This window comes from Anomaloglossus baeobatrachus, chromosome 3 (genome assembly GCF_048569485.1).
Source record: "Anomaloglossus baeobatrachus isolate aAnoBae1 chromosome 3, aAnoBae1.hap1, whole genome shotgun sequence".
Taxonomy (NCBI): domain Eukaryota; kingdom Metazoa; phylum Chordata; class Amphibia; order Anura; family Aromobatidae; genus Anomaloglossus; species Anomaloglossus baeobatrachus.
The window spans coordinates 114,047,319-114,068,667 of record NC_134355.1 but is presented as its reverse complement, the minus strand read 5'-3'; the positions used below and the strand labels follow the sequence as shown (position 1 = coordinate 114,068,667).

The 21,349-nt window shown below is 47.2% G+C and overlaps 1 protein-coding gene across 1 annotated transcript in view; it reads left to right on the top strand.

Moving 5' to 3' along the window:
- The window catches only part of LOC142295032 (bifunctional protein GlmU-like), a 186,315-nt gene extending 175,535 nt beyond the window's left edge, over nucleotides 1-10,780 (top strand). The window contains exon 4 of the mRNA XM_075338101.1: nucleotides 9,951-10,780. Within this exon, the coding sequence (XP_075194216.1) occupies nucleotides 9,951-10,211 (261 nt within the window). The 3' untranslated portion in view covers nucleotides 10,212-10,780. The remainder of the gene's footprint in view (nucleotides 1-9,950) is intronic.
- The last annotated feature ends 10,569 nt before the right edge of the window (nucleotides 10,781-21,349 follow it).

Below are 21,349 nucleotides of genomic sequence, written 5' to 3'. Positions count from 1 at the left end.
CATCCAACCTTTCCAGTTGTGCACCCCGAGCAATCCTATATTGGTATTGTAAGGCTTCCACCAGAGGGGCACAAAGCTGAATGCAGATGGTACTCCAAAGTGCCGTTAGCCAAAAGCCCTCAAGAAGGCGCAAGCCAGAAAGAGTAGTCAGCAAGCCTAATTCTAAACTTACATGTCACGTCAATACAGGGAAGAACAAGCAAGCCATAAACAGGTGGAAGCAAAAGGGTTAGGGGCCGAGAAGTCACGTCAAAAGCCAAACAGGGGAAGCAGAGCCGAAATCAGGAAATTTTACGACGTCAGAGGCCAAAAGGGCTAGTAAGTACAAGGAGGGGGAGGAGACCAAGATACAGAAAGGGATCGGGGTCAGGTAGACAGAGTAGACAAACAATACAAGGGAATGGAGATCAGGGAAAAGAAAGCTGTGAAGCGGGATGGATCAGGGCTAACTCACAAGAACCAGTTGCGCACGCTGCAGGAAGTATTACTGGTGGTGTTCCGGAGGAATCCACACCATAATAAAGTGGTGTAAGCCCCTGAACGAGACACAACCGAGCAGACCCCTCCAACCAGACCCCATCAGCGTCCAGCTATAGTCATGACAGGCATAATGGAAGTCAAAGGTTTCCCACAGAAATCATAACAAAATCTTGTGCCACTTCCCTGTTAGGCAGGATGCCTTCATCCAGGGGTTCCCACCTTACCTCCATTCAGTATTCCCGCATCAAGCACAGTAACTACACTATTGCATCCAGCTTCCAGCAACCCACTAACTGGCAGTATCTATATATATAATTGCCTTATTCTGTCTGTTTGTCTGTCTGTCTGTCTGTCTGTCTATCTGTCTGTCTGTCATGCTCTAAAATTGTGTCCTTACGGTGACACAAAGCTGATTGGCCGCTGGGCTCGCCATGGCCCCGCCCCCCCCACACCGATTGGCCGCTCGCCCAGGCTGCGCCCCCACACGGATTGGCCAGCCGCTCGCCCAGGCTCCGCCCCCCCCACAGATTGGCCTCTCGCCCCGGCACCCTGCAGGCATTGGCAATTCGGCCACGCCACGCCCCGCCCCCCTCACGCAATGCACGCTAGCTCTGGCCCCGCCCCCTCCCTCCTCCCGCGCATTCCCCGAACTGACACGGCTGTCACGGAGGTGAGTACTGTACTCCCCCCCCCTCCCCCCCCCGCGCATTCCCCGAACTGACACGGCTGTCACGGAGGTGAGTACTGTACTCCCCCCCCCACCCCCACACCCCCCCCCGGCCCCCGCTCGCACGGGAGTGGTGTGGATACGTTGGTAACCATGCTCGCATGGTTACAAGCGCATCAAGGTCCTGCTCCGGCGGAAGATCCACACGCACACACATAACAGCACACACACAAACATACACACACATCAGATCACACTCACTCTCACACACACACCTCACACACACCTCACATCGCATCCACACACTCACAGCATCCGGCGATATCGCTTGCTTCTCGGCCTCGATACTGTGCTGTTGTGATCTTCCAGGACCTGACGGAGGATCACATGGCCAGAGGCATGTGATATTTCCGGATGTTGTGAGTATCAGCGCATATGTGCGATATCGTCAGTGTCTGTGTGTGTGAGTGTATGCGATCGGGTGTGTGTGAGTGTATGCGATCGGGTGTGTGTGAGTCGATGCGATCGGGTGTGTGAGTGTCGGCAGAGGAGCACGGCGTGCTGGAGGAGGCTGGGAGCAGAGAGGCTGATCATGGGGAAGGCTGGGAGGAGAGAGGCTGATGCTGGGGGAGGCTGGGAGGGGGAGGCTGATGCTGGGGGAGGCTGGGACGAGGGAGGCTGATGCTGGTGGAGGCTGATGCTTGGGGAGGCTGATGCTGGGGGAGGCTGGAAGGAGAGAGGCTAATGCTGGTGGAGGCTGATGCTTGGGGAGGCTGATGCTGGGGGAGACTGGGAGAGGAAGGCTGATGCTGAGGGAGGCTGGGAGGAAGGAGGCTGGGAGGAGAGAGGCTGATCCTGGGGAAGGCTGGGAACGGGAGGCTGATGCTGAGGGAGGCTGGAAGGAGAGAGGCTGATGCTGGGGGAGGCTGGAAGGAGAGAGGCTGATGCTGGTGGAGGCTGATGCTTGGGGAGGCTGATGCTGGGGGAGACTGGGAGCGGAAGGCTGATGCTGAGGGAGGCTGGGAGGGGGAGGCTGGGAGGAAGGAGGCTGGGAGGAGAGAGGCTGATCCTGGGGAAGGTTGGGAAGGGGAGGCTGATGCTGAGGGAGGCTGGAAGGAGAGAGGCTGATGCTGGGGGAGGCTGGAAGGAGAGAGGCTGAGGCTGGGAGGAGAGAGGCTGATGCTGGGGAAGGCTGATGCTGAGGGAGGCTGGGAGGGGAAAGCTGATGCTGGGGAAGGCTGGGAGGACGGAGGCTGGGAGGAGAGAGGCTGATCCTGGGGAAGGCTGGGAGAGGGAGGCTGATGCTGGAGGAGGCTGGAAGGAGAGAGGCTGATGCTGGCGGAGGCTGATGCTGGGGGAGGCTGGAAGGAGAGAGGCTGATGCTGGTGGAGGCTGATGCTTGGGGAGGCTGGGAGAGGGAGGCTGATGCTGAGGGAGGCTGGGAGGAGGGAGGCTGGGAGAGGTAGGCTGAGAGAAGAGAGGCTGATGCACACACACACACACACACACACACACACACACACACACGCGCGCACTGCACAACACACCACACACACACACACTGGGAACCACAAACAACTGCCCTACACAGACACCCACACACACAGACAACGCTGGACACATACAACACCCAACACACAAACACCGCGGCACACACAAATATACGCACATACCGCACAACACACACATTGCACAAAACATACCTCCCCCCAAAACACACCACACACACACAAACCGCGCAACACACACACAACGCTACAGACACACAGCGCTCCACAAACAACGCAACACACGCAACACACATACAACACCGCTCTCACCCCCCGTCACACCCAGACAACACCCAGAACATGTACAGCGCCTACACAAACACTTGGTAACTACAGACAACAACATCTCTCTCTATATATATATATATATATATAAAACAAAAATCATACATGAACTACACAATACGTAAATTCTAGAATACCCGATGCGTAGAATCCGGCCACCTTCTAGTTATTACATAATCACCTTTCCCCTGCCAGTATATGGACATCCAGATCTGCTCTTCTCTTCATAGCTGCTCACAAAGTTCACCATCTGGAGACCTTTTCATCATGGCTGTTTTCTAGACCTAGTGCTAAGGACAGCTGGGAGCCACATATAATGGGCCTTTGAGTTACATGCTCCTGAGCCACAGGTTGGGGACACCTGCACTAACCTATGCACTGCCAAACTAGTGGTATTCCCCAAACAGAAAAATGGACAATCGAGATAGCCTTTTCCTTTATGTTAAAAATCTACTACAGAGATAATTTGGAATCTGATAGAAATTTAATGATTCAACATCAAATCATGTATCCGTCCTGACCTCTGTGTTTTACTAAAAACTTGAATTCCACGTAAAATAATTATTTCTTAGTTATTCTGCCCCTCCACTTTTCCTAATGGAAATGTGTGAATTACTTGAAAATTGGGTGTAACCACCATTCCCCTTGTCAATAGCAGGTATCCCCAGGCATATTGTCACTCTCAGCAATGGTTATGCATACACACCCCCTTGACAAGAAGAATGGTAACACCTAGTTGTCAATCTATTTATATATTTCAATAGCAATAATAGAGGAATAGCACAATGCAGAGGGAGAAAAGCTCATCCCTATTATATCTAATCTGCAATGCGCAACACACTGCATAAACAAGAGTGGTGCTGTTTCTGGAATAAAAACAAAATAGTTTTTCTAAATTCATACAAGTCTTTTAAACAACTTTCCAAAAATGTATGGTGTTCTTGTCCTGTTCTCTGTAGAGATGTGTTATGTGTTATCAATACACTAAGGTATTATTTTTCTTGAAATTGCACTTGTCTTCCTAATACTATACACTCCTCTCTAGCGTTTTAACTTGCAGTAACTAGATTGTTGCTTATGCAGAATTAGACATAAAGCAATGCAATGAATACCCTATAATACTGTTATTATGCAAAATGCACCTGAAAGTGAACCTGCTAGGTGCAATATGTACCCAGAACCATGTGCAGTTCTGGGTACATATTGCTAATCCCTGCCTAATTGTCACAGCATCTAGTAGCATATGTAGCGCCCCACGTGACCTACACGGCTACCCATCACTGGGCCAGTGGTATTTGGGGTTGCTGTGACTGGCCTGACCCGGCTCCGGGGCCCCATTGGCAACAAGAAAAGAGGGTGCAAGGGGGAATGGGAGTTTGCTTTGCAGCGCCACCCGAGGTGCGCGGCCAGGGATTAGCCGCCGCTGCGAGATGTTGCTCTCCTCCGGGGCTGATGTTACCGCAGCTCAAATGGTCCAGCTCCCCACAGGTGAAGCGAGCCCCAGGGAGGACGGTGGCGACGGGGGAAGGGCCGTTGGCACTGAAGCGTGGGGCGATGGTGACTGTAATAAGAGGCTGAGGCAGCGGTTGCGGGTCCAGGTCGTTTTACTCACAGTTCTTAGGATGCTGCCCTCAGGGTATCGGTCACTGCCGTGCTGGGCCCCAGCCGATCCCAGATCAATCAGCGGTCATCACCGGTGTTGTGGAGCGTGTGGGACCTTCCTCCTTGCGTCTTTTAGTTTGGATCCCCGTGGCGTGAAGCTACTTGGGGACCCCAGTGTCCTTGGCTTTAGTTGCCGTACGCAGGCAGTGCAAAACTTGTTATGGACCCGACCGTGGCTGTGGCTCCTGTCTCTATATGCTGCTGATGCCCCGGGACTTTTGGTAGTGGGCAATGGGACATGAAATCCCTCTCCCCTGCAGATTCTGTTAGTCCAACATGGAGTGTATTCTACCTTAGGGCTCTGCACCCTGCCGGCGCTGGTCCCGAAGGGGCTGTTGGGGCTCACCCTCCAGCTACTGTGTTGCTAATCTGTTTCACCAACTCCACCAGGTCATCTACTTCTCCTTCCAGTTTGACCTGTCTTAACAGAGGGAGCTATGAAGCACACCCTCCGCAGCCGTGGTCCTACGAGTCCATGATGTCCTGGTACTCTGTCCTTCCCAGGATAGCTCTTAAGCATGCATCCCGGGCAGCCCCTCTGAGGGGAGCTTAGGCAGCACACCCCTCAGCAACCCTGTTACTTCTTCTGCATCTCAGACTGATCTGACAAGGTTTCCTGTGTGCTCTCTAAGTTCCCAAGTCAGCCCCCAACTTCCTGATGACTCACCCTGCCCGGGAAAAACCCATTGCTATGATGACCACCTGAATTGTGTAACTGCTGACTGGCAGTGTTGTATAAGCTACGAGCAAAGGATGTTGTGTAAGCTCTGAACACCAGTGGCTAACCTCTTCTTACCCGGGATAAGTTCCACATCTTAAGAGAGATGCAGTACCCTGTGACGCCTGGAGCCTCAGGGGCGCCACACATACATAAAGAGATCTTAAGAAAAAATATTTCTAAACATTCTTTATAATTTTCTAATGAGGCCAGGGACTAGTCACAAGGGCATTACTTCTCCCGACTAGTCCGCCCACTTAGCATGTTACATGCAGAAATTGATCAAAGAAAAAACACGACCATGCACAACACTATAAATTTTATGATATGAGATAACAAATATATATATTCAAATAGTGTGTGGGTCACATGGATGTAGCCGACCTACGGGAATAATACAAGGCACCAAATTTTTAGAACAAAAAAATCTAAGAAAAACTGATTTGGTAAAAAAATAACAAATTTTATTAGTCATTAAAAATGAATGCCGACTGGCAGAATAACTGGAACAGGGGCATCACGTGTAAATATTAAAAAGTCAAGAACAGGTGTCACTGCATAGGTATTATAAATACTATAGCTGTTAAATTATTTGTCTATGAAAAAAGGATAAGTGGGGATATAAAATACCATAAAAATTAGACTCAAGTGTTCACAGGTATAGTATATATAGTAATCATGTGATCACAAAAACCAAAGTACTGTATGTGGTGTTTGAAAAATAAATACATATATTGCTGACCATCGATAGTATCAAGGGTCAAAACTATATGTACTGTTAATAACACTCACATAGATATGTTCAGTGGTAGTAGCTGTAATATACATTGCAAATATATTGTGAAAAATTGTTGTGAAAAAATGAATAATTACAGCACAAGGTATCATTTATATGGCTTGTTATACTTAGATATCCAGAGCAAGTGTATAAAGAAACCGCCCAAATGGAGTGCTCAGTCAGAAAAAGACTCACTAGAAATATCAAAAAACTGACCCGCACATCCAACAAATGTGAACAGGTGCTAACTGAAAAAACATAGTAACTATAAATGCAAACAGTTGCACACTGAAAAAAGCCAAACATTTACCAGGGAAAATATGGCACTGCATTACTGCAAAAGAGAGATATTTAGTTTATGTATTGGCCAATGCATGTAAGCCCGGAGACCAACGGCAAGGTATATCTCTGTAATCCGGGAACCTAACTTAAATGCCACTATCTAGGTTAAAAACATCCTTATCTGGGCAAAATGCCACTATTTGGACTACAAACCTCCATGTATGGGCAGCTAGGCTCCTGCTACAATGGTTATGAACACAGCCAGGTCTTAGGGCGGAGTGCTCAGTCAGAAAAAGACTCACTAGAAATTTAAAAAAACTGACCCGCACATCCAACAAATGTGAACAGGTGCTAACTGAAAAAACATAGTAACTATAAATGCAAACAGTTGCACACTGAAAAAAGCCAAACATTTACCAGGGAAAATATGGCACTGCATTACTGCAAAAGAGAGATATTTAGTTTATGTATTGGCCAATGCATGTAAGCTCGGAGACCAACGGCAAGGTATATCTCTGTAATCCGGGAACCTAACTTAAATGCCACTATCTAGGTTAAAAACATCCTTATCTGGGCAAAATGCCACTATTTGGACTACAAACCTCCATGTATGATGGTTATGAACACAGCCAGGTCTTAGGGCGGAGTGCTCAGTCAGAGCATGGAGGTTTGTAGTCTAAATAGTGGCATTTTGCCCAGATAAGGATGTTTTTAACCTAGATAGTGGCATTTAAGTTAGGTTCCTGGATTACAGAGATATACCTTGCCGTTGGTCTCCGGGCTTACATGCATTGGCCAATACATAAACTAAATATCTCTCTTTTGCAGTAATGCAGTGCCATATTTTCCCTGGTAAATGTTTGGCTTTTTTCAGTGTGCAACTGTTTGCATTTATAGTTACTATGTTTTTTCAGTTAGCACCTGTTCACATTTGTTGGATGTGCGGGTCAGTTTTTTGATATTTCTAGTGAGTCTTTTTCTGACTGAGCACTCCGCCCTAAGACCTGGCTGTGTTCATAACCATTGTAGCAGGAGCCTAGCTGCCCATACATGAAGGTTTGTAGTCCAAATAGTGGCATTTTGCCCAGATAAGGATGTTTTTAACCTAGATAGTGGCATTTAAGTTAGGTTCCCGGATTACAGAGATATACCTTGCCGTTGGTCTCCGGGCTTACATGCATTGGCCAATACATAAACTAAATATCTCTCTTTTGCAGTAATGCAGTGCCATATTTTCCCTGGTAAATGTTTGGCTTTTTTCAGTGTGCAACTGTTTGCATTTATAGTTACTATGTTTTTTCAGTTAGCACCTGTTCATATTTGTTGGATGTGCGGGTCAGTTTTTTGATATTTCTTACATTCACAAACCACTCACAAGGGCTTTCCCCTTGGGATTGACCTAGGGTAAGCAGGGGGGTGGCCATCACGAGGCATGGGACTTTCCTGGTCACTAGGACAACCACCTGGGGGGCAGGCACCACTTGGGGAAGAGGAAGGAGCATCCTTACACTTGGTTGGTGGACCTCGGGCACAGCCTGGGGCAAGGAGCACAGTCGGGACTTCGGTCCATTATTTTACCTCACACTTCTGGGAGCACCTTAGGACCCGAGGCTTGGAGCAGGTAGCTCAGCCTGGGTTCTCTACAGCTACATGGGAGTCCAGGGTCCGCTGAGAGTGCAGGAAACACCCGCAGCCTGTTCCACATTCCACCCACTGTGATTGGAGGGACACCAACCAGAAAGGACACACAGTGGGAACACCGTTGGTGACCTCCGAATTGCTCGGGATCGGCTGGGGCCCATTACGGCAGAGACCGGCACTCCAAGGGTGACAACTGGACTGTGAGTAAAGAAACCTTGAACCGCAAAGACTATGTCAGCCTGTCCTTGCCGTCACCCCTCGCTCCGGAGCCAACGGCCACTGCAACCACCACCATCATTCTCCCTGGGGCCCGCTCTACCTGTGGGGAGCAGAAACATCCCAGCTGCAACACCATCTGCCCCAGAGGATAACACCCACAGTGGCGGCTAATCCCTAGCCGCAAACCACAGGTGGCGTCAGGAGACAACAACCCCTTTCATCCTCTTCACCATCATCACCCTTCATCCTCATTGATCCCATCCATCCTCCCTCCTGTGTACACTTCGGGGTCACGAAGTCGGGCAGTGCCACCAGTGACATCCCCTGACCCTCACCGGCCTGGTGACAAGTATTTCCTCAAGGTCCCGTGGGGTGCTCCAGATACAAGGAAGGTTAGGCAGGAATTAGCAATATGCATCCAGAACTGCTCATGGTTCTGGGTGCATATTGCACCTGCCAGGTTCCCTTTAATACTGTCTGCCATTATTACATTTAACCATAGTACTTACAAAGCTTATTGCCTTTATGTGCAGTTGTTACTAAACATACTTCATTATTTATTATTTTTTACTAGTTTATGTTGCAGTCTCCTTTAGTTAGTTATGTGGCTCTATATTTATTAATAGTAACACTAGTAACTGGTTGCAGCCTTATTGATACATCTTAAAGTGACGGCATAACTACACTATATCATTGTTTTAAAACTATTCCTATTTACAGTCTTGAACTTTTGTCATTTTCTCAGCTATTTTCACAGACCTGTGGAATATTTTTTGTCTGGATGTAAACCTCATTTACTTAAACCTTGCATATTTTATTATTAGTATTACGCTTTTAATGTGTGTTAATAAAATGTATTTTTTTTAGTATCTATGGAATCCTGGCACCCTTTGATTTCCTCTAGCCTCCAACTCTTAGAAATTGGTTATATGTAATTTATATTGGTGCCTTCCTGGTCAGGAATTATTAAAGGGGTTTTCCACTATTAAGACAGCCCCTTCTGATTCTACATGCAGATAAAATAATAAAGCCTACACTCACCTCCCGTACCCGTACTGCTCCAGTGGTGCCATGGCTCACGGTACCGGCACTCACGTGACTTTGTGACATCACGCGAGCCCCACATCCAATCAGCGTCAGCTTCTCTCTCTCCAAAGAAGCTCTGCGGCTTCCGCTCACTTCCTGTTGATTGCTTGTTTGGCCTAAAGGTGGGGAGACAGAAGCTGGCGCTGATTGGCAGGCTCGCGTGATGTCTCAACTACACATGAGCGCCGGCACCGCGAGCCATGGCACCGCTGGGATGACGCCGGTATGGGAGCTAAATATAGGCTTTATTATTTTACATAGGGAAACATGTGGAATCAAAATAGGTTATCCTAGAAGTGGACAACCCCTTTAAGTCAAGTTTAAGGATTTGTTGTTTGTATAAAGCAATGCTATGTCTCTAAACCGATGTAAATACTTTTATGCCACCCAAAAAACTAAAGTATTCTATGAGTGATATTATTCCTAAATTATTTAAGTTGTTTGCGGGGCATAAAGTATTTACATAGATTTTTTAGGCTAACATGGGAGCACAATATAATTTTTTTGTACATTATGCCTCTAAACACCATGTTTACCCTTGACTCTGTATATATAATGAAGTGCATTAATTCTGTCTTTCAGATAATTCATTTAAATGAAAGATTTGAAATAGTTTCTTTAGTGGGAACCTTGAATGAGGCTGCACACCTCCACATCTCCCTGTCCGACAAGAATGGGAAGACCATTGGTGGCCATGCTATGGGAGATCTAGAAGTCTTCACTACTGCTGAAATAGTGATTGGAGAGCTCAGTGACCTTCAATTCACTCGGGAGATGGATGAACGCACAGGCTTCCCAGAGCTCGTCATTAGTCCTCGTTCAAGAAATACTACCTCTGCCTAGCTTCTAAATTACGTGCCATTTTTTCTTGAAAACAAGAGAATGAGATAAATTTGCTTGGGAGCATGTCTTTACGTTGCTCTTTGCATTATTGTATTGATTGCGGCTATTTGATCACGCACACCATAATCAGTCATGTATGAAATACACACAACGGAATCATCCCAGTAAATTCTATAAATGTCTAGTCATTAATTTCTGCTGTTTATCAGCATGAGTTGCATTTAATGTTCAGGGATTTTTCTTCTCTCGTCAGCTTTGGCTAAAATGTTCTACAGGGATTTTACGAGACTGATTGGCCCAGAGAGGGTATAGGACAGTGACAATAGCTCCGAGGGCTAATGAATGTACTGTTTGCTCTTCTTTACACGGCTCCTGTAACACTAATTGGGAGGGACAGCTCAAGCGAGCACAGAGGAACGGTTATGTGTGATGCGTGACATGGATGTAGAGTAGCAGTTAGGTGCCCAGAACTGTTCACTCTTACATATTCTTGTTAAATGAGTTGTTTTTTGATGTTACATGGAAGTCATTTTGTGTTATTTCAAAATAATAAAACAATAAGAGAAAAATGCACTTTCATCTATTTATATACAGTATCTATCTACTTACATTTTCTTTTACAATGTTGTGCTAAAATGAATGATGATTTTGGGATGTCAGAAAACCTATAGTAGTATATGTAGATCAATCCGCTGTGATTGACTTTGTCGAATCTTCTAACATTTGCAACTATCAACAAATTTGTAGAATTTGTGACCTGATTCTTGTTCTGTTTTGCACATGAGGGGATCGACCCAGTTGAGACTCACATTAAACCAGTACTAGCGCAATCACAGATACACTTGTAGCGCCCCTGAACCATCAGGAGGTGGTGAGGACCAGCCTCCATCGGGTTGCAAGCAACATCTCTGTGAGTAAAGAACCAGTTACACTGCAATGCAGTGTGGCCTACTTTCTCTCCGCGCCCCGATATTACTAACGGACATAAACAACAACCACCATCATTTTCCCCCTGAGGCGCAGCCCTACTTGCGGAGGGCCACAACATCCAGGCTGCCATTAACATCAGCCCCAGCGGTGAGAGACTGTGCAGAGGCAGCTCCATCTATATAGCTGTAACCCGTAAGTGGTGTCACAACAAAAACTTTCTTAATAATCCCTGTAAATACTGCCCTTTTAAAAGCGACACCCCAGGGTCACGGAACCGGGCACCGGTCATTACACCCGTGACACTTCCTAGTGAAACCAGGCCCAGGACCGAGTACCCCATAGCCCTGGGGTGCAGCACACTTGCACAAGCTCCCGCCACTAGGCAGTCCTTAAGGACTGGGATGATTTTTACCCGCCCCGATGTAGGGATGGGGGCTTTGACAGAGCCCTTCCCAGACTGCTGTCGCAGGATAGCTGGTGTGTGGTGACACGGACAATGTCAGTTCAGGTAACAGGAGTGTGTCCAACTTAAGCAGAGCAGTAAAGAGTCAGAATAACTAAAGGGAAAATCAGGGACTATAGCCAGGGAGGAAAGAACCAGGAATAACCCTCAAACAAGGCCGAGAAACAACCATAAGCTTACCAGAGAACACTCACCCCCCATTGCGCAAGAAAAGTGAATAAACAGCATTGGGCTGGGATAGTAGCAGGGCAAAAATAGCCAGCCCAATGCTACAGATTAAATTCAAGCGCTGAATCTGACATGCCCACACCAGGACTTTGGGTGACTCGTTACCGGGCAGCAGTTCTGCTCCTGGGGCGCCGCGGTGGTGTGGCCTGGTTCCGTGACCCTGGCAGTATCGTTTAGGGACTATGAAGGGGATGATGACAGTTTATTCGTAACGCCATCTGTGGTATGCGGCAAGTTAGGTGCCGTCGCTGCGAGATGGAGACCTCTGGGGCAGATGGTGACGCAGCTTGGATTTTGAAGCTCTCCACAAGTAGAGCTGAGACCCAGGGCAGATGGGGGTGGTAGTAGTCTATGATGGCGGGCGTAGGGGAATAACGGAGCGACACAGGGATGCAGTCTCAAGGTTTTTACACACTGTATCAGGTTCCAAGGGAACATGACATGCCAGTGACCGCCGTTGAAGTGCTGGGGCTTTACTGTGATGAGCTCCAGCCGATCCTGGTTAGTTCAGAGGTCGAGTCCGGTCCACCTTTCTTAAGTGTACCTTCCCTGGTCACCTTCCTGTGCTTGCTTCGCCCTCCTGCCTTGCGCCCTCATTCACTGAACCCTGTGCCAGTGCCCGTGGACCCTGTTGGGTGGCGTGAAGCTCTATCCCTTGGTCCTTTTGGGTCACCTTCCAGCGAATTCATGTGCGGATGTGGCTTTGGTGCTTGAAGTCACCTCATCTGCTGGTTTTACTAGTGGAGTACGTAGGTTCTTCTCCTCTAGCCTAGGAAGCAGTCCCCGTGTTGCGAATAAGTCCTTCCATCTGTAGATTATATGTGGAACCAGGCCACAGAAGGTTAATGTACTGCCCCCGCAACAGCCGACGGGCTGCTCGGATCCGGATCCGCAGTGGCTCGAGGGGTCTACGGATCCAAGGCGGGGTCGCACGTCCGCTCGAAATGAAAAAGGGGGTTCAAAGGGTGGATTGGATAGTGTTTGTGCTCCACCCACGGGTCCTGGTAAAATTGACTACCACCCCTGCTGCGTTTAGGAGAGAGGGAGAGTGCCCGGGAGTGATAGGATGGCAGCTGGAGATGTTAACCCCTCCGTGGGCAGGGGTAGGTGTCCCGGGGCTCGGTGATGACAGGCTGGGGACCCGTTGGATGCAAAGGGGCACAACATACTCACACAGTCCAGAGATGCTGACACTGACACCAGGTAAACCAAAGTCTTGAATGCCCTGCAGCCTTAGTCCGAACACGCTGGGTTCGTGCCCTTTTGGCGTTGCTGGTTGGTCTGAAGCCTTGTCCCTTGGCACTGTGTTTTGTCTTGGTGGATCCCTTTCACCTAAAACTACTCGGGTCCCGCTCACCTGCATGGCTAGCAAGGTGAGCCTGCTCTCAGGGTACACGCTTGGGATTTTCTGGTCGATTTTGGGAAGTCCTATCCCCTCGTTGCGCTAGTACCCCTATTTTGGAGCGGGTGGAGAGCGGTTCATGACGATTCCATCCACGTCGGGTGAATTACTGGGCTGCATAAAGCCACTTCCCAGCCTAGGGTCCGCGTACCCCGTCGTACCCTGGCCCCTGTCCGGTTGTAGCACAAGGCAGCCGAACTGCCCTCCGTGTCAGTACCGTGCCCCCTGCCACTACCCCCTCTGACTGGGGTTCCAGCTCCTTCCAGGCCAGGCCAATGTCTGGCACCTGGGACGGGTACAGGAGCCCAGCTTCGCAGCGTGACCTTTTGTTGTCACTGCTCACTGACACTCTCTGACTATTCCTTGACACTTCTGGCCCTCCTTCTACCATCCCTCCATCTGGGCGGCCCTATTCCGCTCAGGCTGCCCAATAGGTGTTTGGTGGGTGTTATGCAGAGTGTTCCTCAGGATATGTGTATACCTGTTCTTAGAAACATCAAAGGGACAGGACCCGTAACCAAGGAGGAGCGGGTACCATGCAGAAGGACAGATTGCACGGCACCCTTGTGACGACCTGATAGGCCAGGACGTCACATTAACTCCCGTGGTCTCTAGGACCCCTTCTGCTGTGCCTGGGCTGAGCAGTACCAACCCAAGGCCTTGGGTCTTCACTCCTCCACTACTTCTTTCCTTCTTTCTCCACACTTCACCACTGACTTAATATATCTGTCCGCACTCGTAAGGCTCCAGCCCCGACCTTGCTTCAGGAATAATCACGCCCTTGCCAAGTCTGATGAGGTGTTTCTAAGTGAAGGTGTTATGCTTTGCGTGAATCGGTTGTGACCTCCTCCTTACCCAGGATGAAATACCGCACCTCTGGCTAAGGTACAGTACCTCTGTAGCAACTGAAGCCTCAGGGGTGCCACATATCCCTCCCAGGGGGCTACTCACTGCTCGCCCATAAGCACGATGCACACATTACCATGGCTGACTTAGACCAGGCAAGGCAGCATCCTGTATTGCCTGGCAAATGGGAAACACAGCGACTCAAGTCTCCTGGGCTGCGAAAACACCTTGGAGACTTGGCATCCAGAGACCTCACATCACAAACTAGGCACTACTGTGTACAGCTGATCAACCAACTCACACACTGCGTCAATTCACACACTCCTGAGGATTGCATCAGCTAAATAGAGGACTCATTCCATCAGCCACAGCATCAGAGTCAGAGACAATTATCACTGTGACTAGAGAAAAGGAGAGCAGGCAAAGCAGAAGCCATTTTAAGATTTAACAGCGTAAGGACAGGAGGTCAGAACAAATGGTTCATTACACTTAGGAATAGTAAAAGGCCTAATCAGATTGTGGTGTACTACTGTAATGCTGAAGTAGGTTGAAAATGGGAGTGGTAGTCTCAAGGCCCTGTCACACACAACGAGATCGCTAACGAGGTCGTTGCTGCGTCACCGTTTCTGTGACGTAGAGAATGCTAAGAGTGTGCAAAGCAGTAATCAAAGCAAAAGGTGGCTACTTTGAAAAACCTAGAATATAAGACATATTTTCAGTTGTTTCACACTTTTTTGTTAAGTATTTCACTCCACATGTGTTAATTCATAGTTTTGATGCCTTCAATGTGATACTACAATTTTCAGAGTCATGAAAATAAAGAAAACTCTTTGAATGAGAAAGTGTGTCCAAACTTTTGATCTATACTGTATATGCTGTATATATCCATAATCTTAGGACAACATCAGTGGGGGGACATTAGTCATGTGAGGGCCTATATGGGGGTATGTTATATCAGGACCGTGAAGAAGGCACATAGTGCTGAAACATGTTGTCCCTTGCTGGAGTGCTATTATTTGATTGGAGTTCCTCATACTTTTATATGCCATAATGGATCAATAAAGAAGAAGTTTTTATAATTCTGGTGAAATTTCATCCTTTTGCTGGATCCCAATTCTCCTATATTTCTATTTGTTTGGGCACACTCCCTGCCTGGATCCCTGCAGAACATAAGGTGAACACCGACCATTGCATCAAGAGGAACTCCTTTATGGTGAGCTGGCTATATGTTTTCTACATTGTTTGACTATATATATATAATATAATTGTGTTTGTGCAAGAAAGTACAATTTGAAAACATTATTCACACATTTGACTTTTTGGATCCAGTTTAGCAACCATTCACAGCACAACTATACTATGTAATTTTACAGCATTTTGGAGCCATATTCCTACCTCATGATATTTGTTTTAACGTCATCTTTGCCAGACAGAGTTATTTATTGTGTGTAACCATAAATATAAAAAATTGATTATATTGAATTTTGACATTCAGGTGTGCAGTCCTTTTGTTGTCAAATTGGAGACATGTACACGCCTATATAATGGACAGGCGGTTGTTGTATTTGGCGACATTGAGGATTTTAATTTTCAGAGGACAAGTATAATAGAAACACTGGCACCATTTCTGCATTTTTTACCCACTCCTGCTTTTATCTTACAAATACTGAGGTAAAAAACTCACCAAATACTTAATGTATGTATGTGGCCTTAACCTTTTGGCCATCACATGTATCCTACCTAGCATTCCTGGCTAAGTACATATTTTTACAGTGTACATTTTTGTCCAAAATGTATGTTGAATAAAGATGTGGCACTGGCAACAAATGTGAGAGAAAGAAAAAAGCTAACACCACAGCAAAAAATGTAGCAGCCACTAGCGGTGGTAGTGTGTCGCCCCCACGTCAGCAGCCAGGCTGCTCGGGTCCGGATCCGCGGTGGCTCGAGGGGGCTCCGGACCGAGGGGTCGTGCGGCTCCTCAAACAAAGGGGGGTTATGTACAGGGGATGGTGTGGAAAGTTCGTGACGCCACCTGTGGTGCGTGGTAAGATGGAGTACCACCGCTGTGATTGGGAGTACCTAGTGGCGATGGTGTGCTCAGCTAGGTGTTTAACCCCTCCACAGGTAGGGAGAATGCCCCGGGGACTCAGTGATGGTGACTGGGATGTGCCGTTGGGACGGTAAAGGTCACTTGCGTACTCACTCAGTCCAATAACGCTGACACCGACAACTGTAGTAAACCAAAGTTCTGGATACTGCTGCCGCTGAGGGGGAGCACACCTGGGTCCCGTTTCTGTTGGTGTTGCCTGTTAGTCCGTGACCTTTTTCCGTGGCACCTTGTCTTCTAGTTGGTCCCTTTAGTCTGAAACTAATCGGGTCCCACTCCCTAGTGTCGCTAACTGAGGGAGCTTGCTCTCAGGGTTCACGCTTGGGATTTTCTGGACCGTGTAGTGGAAAGTCCTATCCCCCTCGTTGTGCTAGTACCCCAATTTTGGAGCAGGTGGAGAACAGATCTTGAAGGCTCCATCCTCGTCGGGTAAATTGTCAGGACGCCTGAAGCTACTCCTTGACCTAGGGTCCACGTACCCCGTCGTGCCCTGGCCCCTGCCCGGTGATGGCACAAGGCCGCCGGCTGTCCTCCTCTAACGGTCCGTGCCCCTTGTCATGATCCCCTGCGACTGGGGTCCAGCTCCTACCAGGCTCAGACCAACGTCTCCTACCTAGTAGTTTCAAGGAACCCAGCTCTTGACCTCCTCTCTCTCTGAGAGCTACTTATCACTCACTGGTTCCTGACACTCCTGACCCCCCCTTTCACTAACCCCCCAAGGGGGCGACCCTATTTCCCTCAGGCCGTCCACTGGTGTGTCTGGTGGGTGTGGTGCAGAGTGTTCGTAGGATTTTGATTAGCTGTTCTTGGCAACACCAAAGGTTAGGGACCCATAACCAAGGAGGAGGTGGATATTGCACAGAAGGGCAGATTGCACAATACCCCGTGATGACCTGATAGGCCAGGGCATCACAGTTGCACCATCAGCACTGCTGGCACCAGATGTTCCAACAGCAAAAGTACTGAGCACAAGTCACAACTGCCGCCTTTTTCTTCTGGCAAGTATACTAGCGGGAAGGAAGAAGATGATGTAATGGAATCTAGAACACATTACTCATCACAACAGGATGATGTTTCCTCTGACATTGACACCATCAGCTTGAGTTCTGTACGGTCAACCTCCTCAGACACAAAACCATGTATTCTTTTGCTGCCCCTTGGTACACTAACTCTCAGCACTTCAAGGAGGTTATGTCACAAGAAAACTTCTTTCATTTGGATAACTTGATCTGGATTACTTGGATTACTTCATCTGCTTGAAGGAGTTTTCCTCTTTCTCCCTCCATTCAAATGGCGGACCGGAAGTCTTGCCTTACTTTACTTGGCCCACCAGGAGATCTTGCAAAGGCACCACCATCTTCGTGTAACCGTTGATAAATCTTCTCTAGTACCCTACTAGGCCCAGGAACTGACGTACAGTACCTCTTTGATGGTGGTCGGTCTTGGACAGTTCTTGATGGCGGTAATCTTTTCTGGATCTGCCACCACTCCTTCTGCACTGACTATATGCCCGAGATACTGAACCTTTGGCTTTAGCATCTCTCCATCAACACATGAAATGACATCTCCTGTTCACGTGGTAAAAACAAACTGATCAGCAAAATTAGAAAAGTTCAAGCAGTCCTCCTTCTCCTCGTCATTGTCACATTGTCATAAAACCCATCATCATCTTCATCTCCTGCTTTCCATTCTAGTCCTCCTTTTCCTCTATTGTGTCATCAGTTATCCTGTTATGTGCCCAAGAAATAAGTAACCAGTCATCTATTTGTTTGGAAATATTCAATTTCAAAATCGCTGCAAGGCTCCTGGACTTTACTGCATTTTGCAAAACAATCGTACAACCTCAGTCTCAATTGAAGAAACCTAGCTGCCATAATTTATTGAAAAATGCCACCCTTGTGCAATTCTGGGGACAAAATGCAGAAATTTTCCAAAATAAAATTAATGTATCAATTTTTTACTATGTCTCAGCTTATTTATCATTTTTTTGTGAAATTGTGAAAATATTTTTTTTTTTCACATGCCTCTGATGTGAATTCTACAGGTAGGCCCCTCACAGGAATAGGCCTCTGTGCAGTGATGACAACAAAGTGCAAACATTGATTAAAACAAATGTAGTTGGTTTTGATTACTCTATGTTTCACTATAAACTTTAGGGTATATAAGAAGTTTTAAGGGGGCATCTACTAGGGAGAATGCTGCATGATTGGGCAGGACACAAATGGAAAATTTTATTGTAACTTAGCAAACAAAAGAAAAAATATTGGTAATAAATTACTGCAATTTTTTGTGGTCGTGTGAAATTCCCCTATAAAACCTTGGGAAGGATTGAGCCTTTGCCCAGGTACTCAATGTCCATCCTACATGCAGCAGAATGTGGAGGAGTGGGAGGAGGAGGAAGAGGAACAGTAGGTAGATATGGAGGGGGACACTTGGCACAGGCTGGGGACAAGGCAGAGTGAAGATTATGACAATAATGATGGCCATAAGGGCAAACTCTCATAAAAAGGTTTGGAAAGTGAGCCACCAGTGCCCTTGTTCATTCCAGAGGGAAAAGCAAGCTGTAATCTGGAATTCTTGTGGGATGCCAGATATTTCATTACCATTAAGCAAAGGAATGACTTAAAAATGGCCAGAAAAAAGACCTTACTTACAGCCAAAAATTGGAAGGCTCATTTTTAGATTGCCACAAGACATGTGGGAGACTCCTCAAATGTATTGAGGAAGGTGCTGTGGTCAGATGAGACCAAAATTTAACTTTTTGGCTGCCAAGGTAAATGCTATGTCTGGTACCAAACTAATACAGCTCATTACCCCAGGAACACCATCCCCACAGTGAGACATGGTGGTGGCAACAATATGCTTTGGGGATGTTTTTTTGGCGGCAGGGACAGGTAAAATGATCAGAGTCAAGGGAAAGATGGATGGTGCAAAATATAGGGATATTCTTGAGCAAAACCTGTTTCAGTCTGTTAGTGATTTCAGACTGGGACAGAGGTTCACATTGCAACAGACAATGACAGAAAGCATACTGCTAAAGGAACACTCGAGTATTATTTAAGGCGAAACACTTAAATATATTGGAGTGGCCAAGTCACAGTCCAGAACTTCATCCAATTGAGAATCTGTTGTCAGCCTTGAAGATTGCTGCTCACCAGAGTAAACAAATTTGAAGCTTGAAGTAGCTACAGCAGTTTTGCCTTGAGGAATGGACAAAAATCCCGGTGACAAGATGTGTATCGGGGAGCTCTGGGGATCGAGGAGCTCAGCTGATCAAGGAGGTATCACTTTTTTTCTTAATTGGTCATTTAAGTAGCCATTTTGATAATTCTCTAGAAAAAAAATATTAACTGTAAATCCATTTACTAAATCAAAGTTTGAAAGCACAAATAAGTCTTAAAGAAGTTGTTTACCTATATCCATTATTGGCCACATCGATATTATGTTGAGAAACAATGTTTCTCTCAATTACCTTGTGTTGCCAATAATGGCTGTGAGCGGCGCTATCGCGGTGCTCTCTTCCCCATCGCATGACCCCTGGGCTCCGTCACCTTGGGGATCTGGTGATGTCACGTCAACTTTCTGATCACGTGACATCACCGCGTCCGGACCCAGTATTCCTGAGTCACTGGGCTGTGTGCAGTGTTTCACCACTCGTCCCAGCCCAGCGTGTCTCCTTCTTGCAGCGCTCTTGAGTGAAGGAGGTGGAAGCAGGGAGGTGCTGCGCTGTGGCACTGTGCTGTGCTGAACGGTGAAATGCCGCCACAGCCCAGTGACTCAGGAACACTGGGGCTGGCCGTGGGGATGTCACGTGATCAGGAAGTTGACGTGACATCACCAGATCCCCGAGGTCACAGAGCCCAGAGATCATGCAATGGAGAAGAGTGGACCATGATAGCGCTGCTCACAGGCATTATTGGCAACACAAGGTATTTGAGAGAAACATTGTTTCTCAACATAATATCGATGTGGCCAATAATGGATATGGGTGAACCATCCCTTTAAAGTAAAGTACAAAGCTTTATTAAGTGTATGGAGATTTTTGTAATTAGTTGATTACACATTTTACCTAAAACAGTTAACTGGTCTCTTCAGCCCTATAGCGGGCTTTACACGCAATGACATCGCTAACGAGATGTCGTTAGGGTCACGGAATTCGTGACGTACATCCGGCCTCGTTAGTGACGTTGTTGCATGTGAAACGCACGAATGACCGTTAACGATCAAAAATACTTATCATATCGTTGATCGTTGTCCAGTCATTGTAATCCCGATTATCGTTGCTGCTGCAGGTACAATGTTGTTCATCATTCCTGCGGCAGCACACATCGCTACGTGTGACACCGCAGGAACGAGGAACAACATCGTACTTGCGGCCGCCCGCAATGAGGAAGGAAAGGGGTGGGCGGGATGTTACGCCCCCTCATCTCCGCTCCTCCGCTTCTATTGGGCGGCCGCCTAGTGACGCCGCTGTGACCCCTTAGAAAGGAGGCCGTTCGCCGGCCAGAGTGACATCGCTAGGCAGGTAAGTCCCGTGTGATGGTTCCTAACGATGCTGTGCGCCATGGGCAGCGATTTGCCCGTGACGCACAACCGACAGGGGCGGGTGCTTTCACCAGTGACATCGCTAGCGATGTTGCTGCGTGTAAAGCCCCATTTAGTCATATAAGCTTATATCGACTGGAATTTATTTAATTTTTAGTATTTCTCATCATCACTTATAAATTGAAATGTAATTTTTACTGTATATTTTGGATGCATATGTACAGTACATCTGAATGTACAAGATCAAATAAATTCTAAAAGCCAGTGAACAATCCTGACTTCTGAACAATCTACAGGATTTTATCCATTCAAATAAAAGTGACACTGCATCATAAAGTTGCTTTTTTTACTGTAGTGCAGTCCTAGAGAACGCATTCCACTCTGGCTGCTATGGAACTGAATGTCAAGAAACTCATTTTAGTGACAAATGATCATAGTTAATATATCAAAATAAAAAGAGGAGCAAGTTCACAGAGTTCATTCCTCTTTATACAGCAATGCAGTCTTATGTTAATCTGTAGAAGGTAAGGAAAGTGGCACAAAAGCCAATTGGTTCGGAAGCCATAAAATAAGGATGGTAAAGTCTCAGGGACAGTAACTCCCTGTGGTTGAATGAA